The sequence below is a fragment of the Grammomys surdaster genome, unplaced genomic scaffold, assembly GCF_004785775.1.
Source record: "Grammomys surdaster isolate TR1022 unplaced genomic scaffold, NIH_TR_1.0 516, whole genome shotgun sequence".
NCBI classification, from domain to species: Eukaryota; Metazoa; Chordata; class Mammalia; order Rodentia; family Muridae; genus Grammomys; species Grammomys surdaster.
Window position 1 is genome coordinate 271,453 of NW_021604935.1, and position 6,751 is coordinate 278,203.

General features: G+C 42.5%; 1 protein-coding gene across 3 annotated transcripts in view; it reads left to right on the top strand.

Annotated features, from left to right (window-relative positions):
• Unc79 (unc-79 homolog, NALCN channel complex subunit) overlaps positions 1-6,751 on the top strand; it is a 233,189-nt gene that overhangs the window by 194,359 nt on the left and 32,079 nt on the right. For all 3 annotated transcript variants that reach the window (XM_028781705.1, XM_028781702.1, XM_028781703.1), the window contains 2 exons: positions 1,365-1,433; positions 4,015-4,125. In XM_028781705.1, the coding sequence (XP_028637538.1) occupies positions 1,365-1,433; positions 4,015-4,125 (180 nt within the window). The remainder of the gene's footprint in view (positions 1-1,364; positions 1,434-4,014; positions 4,126-6,751) is intronic.

A 6,751-nucleotide genomic window follows, 5' to 3' on the forward strand; every position in this document is an offset into this window, starting at 1 on the left:
TTCCAACAGACTATGCTTGCAACAATGTTGCTAAAAGAATGTTTCTAACAGACTATGCTTGCAACAATGTTGCTGAAAGGATATGCTTCCAACAAACTATGCTTGCAACAATGTTGCTGAAAGGATATGCTTCCAACAGTAAATGGCAGCTTGGTATTTATGCTCTGCCATTTCCTCCCAACAGCTGCAAGCTGGGGGGGGGGTGTTTAAAGCATATTTTGATGTAGAATCTTGCAAAGCATGGTTTTCTCTCTCAGAAATGTTGCTGCTTTTCTCCAGGTTCCAGGTCATGTCTTTTCCTGATAAAGGGAAGGTGACTTCCCTCCTAAAGACTGGGGACAAGTAACTCAACAATACCACACCTTTTTACTATGCACAAGGACCAAGTTTAATCCCCAACCTTGGGAAAAATTAAAATAAGAAACAAATCCCAGAGAAAGCGTGATAAAACTGGATCTTATTTGGACTAATAATTTCTATAATTTTTTTTTGCCCCAAAATAGCTTTTCATAGTTTAGTGTACCTCCTTAGACTAGTATACATTTAATACCTGCCAATTACCCATGTGTCTACCTGACATCGCTCTATCACCTGTTCATCCACCTATCTGCCCATCTATCCATCCATCTCTCCATTTGTCCATCCGTACATCCATACACTCATCTATCCATCCAGTTCTTCCTCCAACTTCCTAGATCATTTAATTCTAGAACGATATCTTTGAGAAATAGTTTCAGAGCTTTGCTTACTTATTAAATTTATTTCATAATTATTTTAATTTTATGTCATGTCTTATCGAAATCTTTATCTGATAATGATTACTTTTAATATACAGAAGAAACAGTATAGCTATAGTTACAGTAAGACTTGTGTGTGGTGTGTGCATGTGTGTATGTATAAGTACATGAGGGCGTATATGTATTTGTGTATGTTTGCGCATGTGTGTGTGCATGTGTGTATGAGCGTGTATGTATGTGTAAATTGCTTTCGGTATGTGATCATGTGGAGGCCAGAGGTCAGCACTGGGAATCACTCTTTAGGCATGGTCTACCATGTCTTTGAGAAGGACTCTCTTCCTGGCCTGAGCTCACTGAGTGGCCAGGTTGGCTGACCAGCATGGCCCCAGGAATCTCAATGCCTTCACCACCCTAACCCTGTGATTATAAACACCTGCCAACACACCCAGTTCTTTTCCGTGGGTTCTAGAGAGCAAGTTTGGGGCTTTACGCCTGTGTGACAAGCCCTTTACTGACTGAGCTATCGCCCCAGACCCACATTCTTCCTTTTGCAAAATAAATGTAGAAAATATTTGAAGCAAAGGAAACATTGGGAGCTGACTTTTCCCTTTTTGTATCTGTTCACAGTGTTCTTTAGATTCCAGTTTGAGAATTATGATTTGCCTCTTGAAGATACCTTCTACCAATGCCACGAGGGTATGTATTTTTTTGTTCTAAAGTACTTCAGAAAGTTGGTTATTTGATTACTTTATAACTGAAAGACTGGCAGATAGCACTACTGATAACATGGCTGCTGTATACAGAATGACCCCATTAGCATCACGCTAGGCCAGCATCTAACATCCTGCAATGCTACTGTTTGTAGCCATCCATCCTGGTTTAACCCATTCATCCTGGTCTAGTCTACCACTCCATCCTCCAGATTATCAACTAACTAACTGAGCCTTTAAATAGGTTCCTTAGCTAAAAGTCTTTGATGACTTCTGATTTCTTTCAGGATAATGCTTAAATTCCTTGATATAGCATACAGTCACATCCCTTCTCACCAACCCACCTTCCCAGTCTAATCTCTGTTCCATTCACCCATGCCTCCCCTGCAGTTTCAAAGTCGGCATCACTATCATCATGACGACAGTGGACGTACACACATAATCTTAGTTTCAGACCCTTATCTTTGTTTAGACTGTTCCCTTTGCCCGACGTACTTTAAACCCTTGTCAGTGTGCTGAACACCTTTTCATCCCTCAAGTCCCATTTAACGGTGCTAAATGATCATATTATCTGTAGGAAGCACCTCCTTGATTGAGCTTTTAGTATTAACACTGCCAGTTTCCTACAGATGCCAGGAAGATCATGAGCCTTGTGGGGGTGTTCAGGACTGTTTCGAATTTCCTTTTATACCCTGCTCACATATCTTGGCTGCTTCCTGTGCAACAGTACAAAAGTTTATTTTGTGATAGTGCATAATTACTAGCTCATCATCTACCAATAATGCACATTTCTTACAGCTATTTACCTTACCTATGCCTTCACAGAGTCACAGTTCATGCTAGCTGGTTGAGAGATTAGCCAGTCTGTGACTGTACCGAGAAAGACAGGCTCAGAAGCAACATGTCTAACCGAGGTCATAGAGCTAGTGTGTGAGTATCTGAAACTTCAGCATAGGTCCTTTGAGAGCAAGTTTCTAGGTTTTTCTGCTGTGCCACGTTGCCATTTAAGCTGTTGTTTAGGTGTATTTCCATACAAGCCAGAATATACCTTCTATCTATAGGCACCATTTCAAAGTTTCTTTAAGGTTTTCTATATGAAACATATCACAAAGATTTCTATAGAGGAGAACCAATAAATGAAAAACACACCCATTCTCAGGAGGCCAACAACAAGTAATGAGCTGGTTTTTATGTAAATATAAAAGGAACCTCAAAAAGTTTCATATCTGGGCTGAAGAGAAAGCTTAACAATTAAGAGTGCATGCTGCTTTTACAGACCCCAAGTTTGTTTCCAGGCACCCATGTCAGGCAGCTAACACCCCCTTGTAAATCTGGTTCCAGGGGATCTGATGCCCTCTTCTGGGTTCCTTAGGCTCCTGTACACACATGGTATACACACACACACACACACACACACACACACACGTAAATAAAAATATCTAAATCTTTAAAAATAAGTTCAAATCTGGAGCTGCAAAGATACTTGAAAGGTAAAAGCCCTTGGCAACAAGCGTGACTTCCTGAGTTCCCATCACCAGAACTCACATAAGAGCTGAATGCCAGACAGGGGCTTTGAGAGAGGGGAAGAGAGATTCTGCCTAAAACAAGATGGAAGGTGAAGACTGCTAACTGAGGTTATTCTCTGACCTCTAGATGTGCACCATGACATGAACACACACCAAGTAAATATTTTTAAAATGTTTATATCCTCTTATTGAATCCTTCTTTTTCTGGAAGTATATTTTAAGGAAGAACATTGAAGTGAAAATTTCATGCAGATGTATTTGTCAAGGTGTTGTTTTCAGTGTGGCTATTAAGATGGATGGTTCTGAAGAATTAAGTAGCACTTTAATTTCTTGCATTGTTGATAAAATATGGATTGTGTATGTCTGTATCTAGATCCGAGGTTCCAACTAAGAAGGTAGAATCAAGTGCCAGAGCTTGCATTCTCCCTGGCTCCTGGGGTTGTCAGAAGAACTTTGGATAGGACAAACAATGACGCTCTCTGCCCAGCACTCAGTGGGTGCTTACAAAACATGAGTGACTTGTAAAAGCCTGCAAGAGTAACACTTGGCCCTGATGGGAGGGGTCAGATAAGAAAACAGACAACTTCCCTGTGGTAAATCCCTGCAAGAAACTGGGCATCAGCAGGAACTACGGCTGAGCTCATGGGCCTTGGTGATCCACACGGGGCTTCTCAAGAGTGTAACTGATGGCTATGAGTCTGAGCAGCCACAGCTGCTTGAGGGTTCAGAGGAAAAGATTGAGTGAGCCTAACACAGCCTCAGAGAGATGGGATTGCCTAGCCTGGCATGGGGACAGGGCCATCGTTAGGTTGTTTTGTAAATGATGCCATGTGAGAAAATGTGAGGTTTAATTTAATTTTTTTTTTGAGCAATAAAGTAACTGTATCATTCTCTTTGAATTGTTGGTTGGTTTGTTAGGCCAGCAGAGTGGCTATCAACAGCTGCTTGCATTGGACTTCTAACAAAAACAACTCTTATGGTTAAGGTCCAGTAAGACTTTGTCAAGTGAGGAAATAAACAACTTGTCGGATCTCATTGCAGAGTTTACTGGAACCATTTTCCAAGCTACTCAGCTTCGTCATTCAGAATGCGGTCTTCACGCTGGCCTACCTGGTGGAGTTGTGTGGTCTGTGCTACCGAGCATTCACAAAGGTAAGCCTCCCGTGTGTTCCCACGACCCCAGAGACAGAAGTGACAGACCCCTGTCAGCTTAGCTGATGGCACAGTGAGGTGTTTAACTGAGGTCTGGTTGGATACTTTACACATACATACAGTAAATGGTTCTGAAGTGTACAGATTTGGAGACTGAGGCCACATGGTTCAGAAAACAAGAGGAAATGGCCTAAGTGACCTCGTGAAGACTTTTTTCAAGTTTATTAGAGCATCATTAGTGGGCGGACGATCACTGCGTGTCCTTCTTTATAGCCAAAGAAGAAGAAAGTAGTAGCTCTGTATTTGTAAATGCCTCTGGTATGCTTCCTGTGTTTGTGTCCCAGCTCTGGGTTCTTGGCCTCTGACATAAGACCCTTAGTCAGGGTCCCTCTGGTGGATTGTCTTTAACACCTCTCTCCCATGCCTGAGCAAATGGAAAAGTACTTCCTGTCCAGTGGTTATGGCTGCCTTATGGCTGATAGGCGCTAGCCTCAGGAAATGCAGGCAGCAGGGGACGGTGGGGTCCTTCCCACCCTGAGGATGCTGCAATGTTCCCTTCCAAGGCCCAGTATCCTGAGCTTGCTTTCAATGGGCCTCTGTTTCTGTGGGTCGCTCCTGAACATGCAAAGCACTCTTTATTTCTGTAGTCTCCTTCTATGAGCCCTTTCTTTTCCTCCCCAAACTCTCATTTTACAACAAAGCTTTCTTTCTATTTATAAAAAGCTCCCTGGTCATCTTTCTTACCAACTCACACCCATTCCGCCATGCTAAGTGTTCCATGATAACATTCTCTTTGGCGTTTCACATCCTAAGCTACTTACTGCCCTGCCTGGGGCACGCATTTTCTACCTCTCAAGAGAGTTTTTTTTTTTTCTTTTTGCACATTCTCTTTGAGAAGTAACTCAACTCCCTTTTTCTTTTATGCTTAAAAAGTGGCTATATACAACAAAGTCCCAAATTCGGTAAAATGCTTTATTTTTAGAAGTCATTTTGTTTAAAAAGAGTTCTATCTAATAGCACCTCCTTATGTAATCAAATGAGAAGACAGGAAAAAATAAAGAGTCCTGGTGACATCCTTTCCCGTCAGTCAGGCAGTCTAGAAAATCTGGAACAACCCCCACTGGAAGGACTAGAATTTGGATGAAATATAGTAATACTTTTATAATATTTACTTTAAATGTACGTTTGATGTTATAAGAATGACAGAGACAAATGAAGAGGGATTTGAGAACCCAGATGTGGCGCACGTAAGGAGGTTTGTGTCAGGGAGCTGCTGTCTTAGCAACAGGGTGTTTTGAGTGCCAATGTCCACACAAGAAAAGGGGATGGTGTTTTTAGTTCCATGCCAGGAGTTGGAGCCAGGTCATCACCCTTAGGAGGTCAGAACCCTTGCAAGCCTGTCCACTGGGTAAAGGGTAGTTTGGGAGGAAGACGTTTGTGATGTGGTAGTGACAAGCAATGCTATGGATTTTAGCCTTCTAATGGAGAAATAATATAATGTCCTTTGAGAAATTAGTAAGCACAGGCAGAAAAGAGTAATGGCTTGAATTTATGGTACTCGCAAGCCGTGACAGCAGCCAAGCTAAAGTCACATGACACTGATGCTACTCCAGCAACAGGTGCTGAGCTTTGATCTCTCTGCAGAAGGAAGCTCAGAAACAAACCTCAGGCATCTCTGGAGACAGGAGCCTGCAGCCAAGCCCCAGCAAGATTCCTGAGGCTAAAACCCTGAGGAGCATAAGTAATATAAACTCAGTTCTGCCCAAGTAAGAATACCCACTAGGGACTAGATTAGGAGTGTCAATAAATAGTAATGGTATTTCTCCCAAGACTCTGAAAATTGTGAGACAGGGGCTGTTAGAGTATATGCCATTTTATAAGCATATAAAGGATTAAAGAAACAACCTGGAAAGAGATATAGTCATTTAAAAAAAGAATCAGGCCAATTTAAAAAAAGAATCAGGCCAATTTAAGCTTGATAAAAAGTGAAAGATAATCACTAACATTAAAAAAAATGCAATTGACAGGTTAAATAGCAAATTAGACACAGCTTAAAGGGAGAATTGGAGACATGGAAAAGCAGAAAGACATCGAAAAACATTGAGTCAAAGATAAAAAGATTAAAGATATAAAGGTCTAACACACATTAGGTAAATCTGTAGAAAAACAGACGAGGTTTTCATCATTCCCATCCTTAATGAAAAACATCAGTTCTCTGATTTGGGATAAAATGTGTCCAAAAGTATTACATCCTCCCACCTGTGCCCACTCACCTGCTCCCACTCACCTGCTCACACTCACCTGCTCATACTCACCTGCACACACTCACCTGCTCCCACTCACCTGCTCACACTCACCTGCTCACACTCACCTGTGCCCACTCACCTGCACACACTCACCCGCTCACACTCACCCACTCACACTCACCTGCACACACTCACCTGCACCCACTCACCTGCACCCACTCACCTGCGCCCACTCACCCGCACCCACTCACCTGCACCCACTCACCTGCTCACACTCACCTGCGCCCACTCACCTGTACACACTCACCTGCTCCCACTCACCTGCTCCCACTCATCTGCACACACTTGCCTGCACACATTCACCTGTGCTCACTCACCTG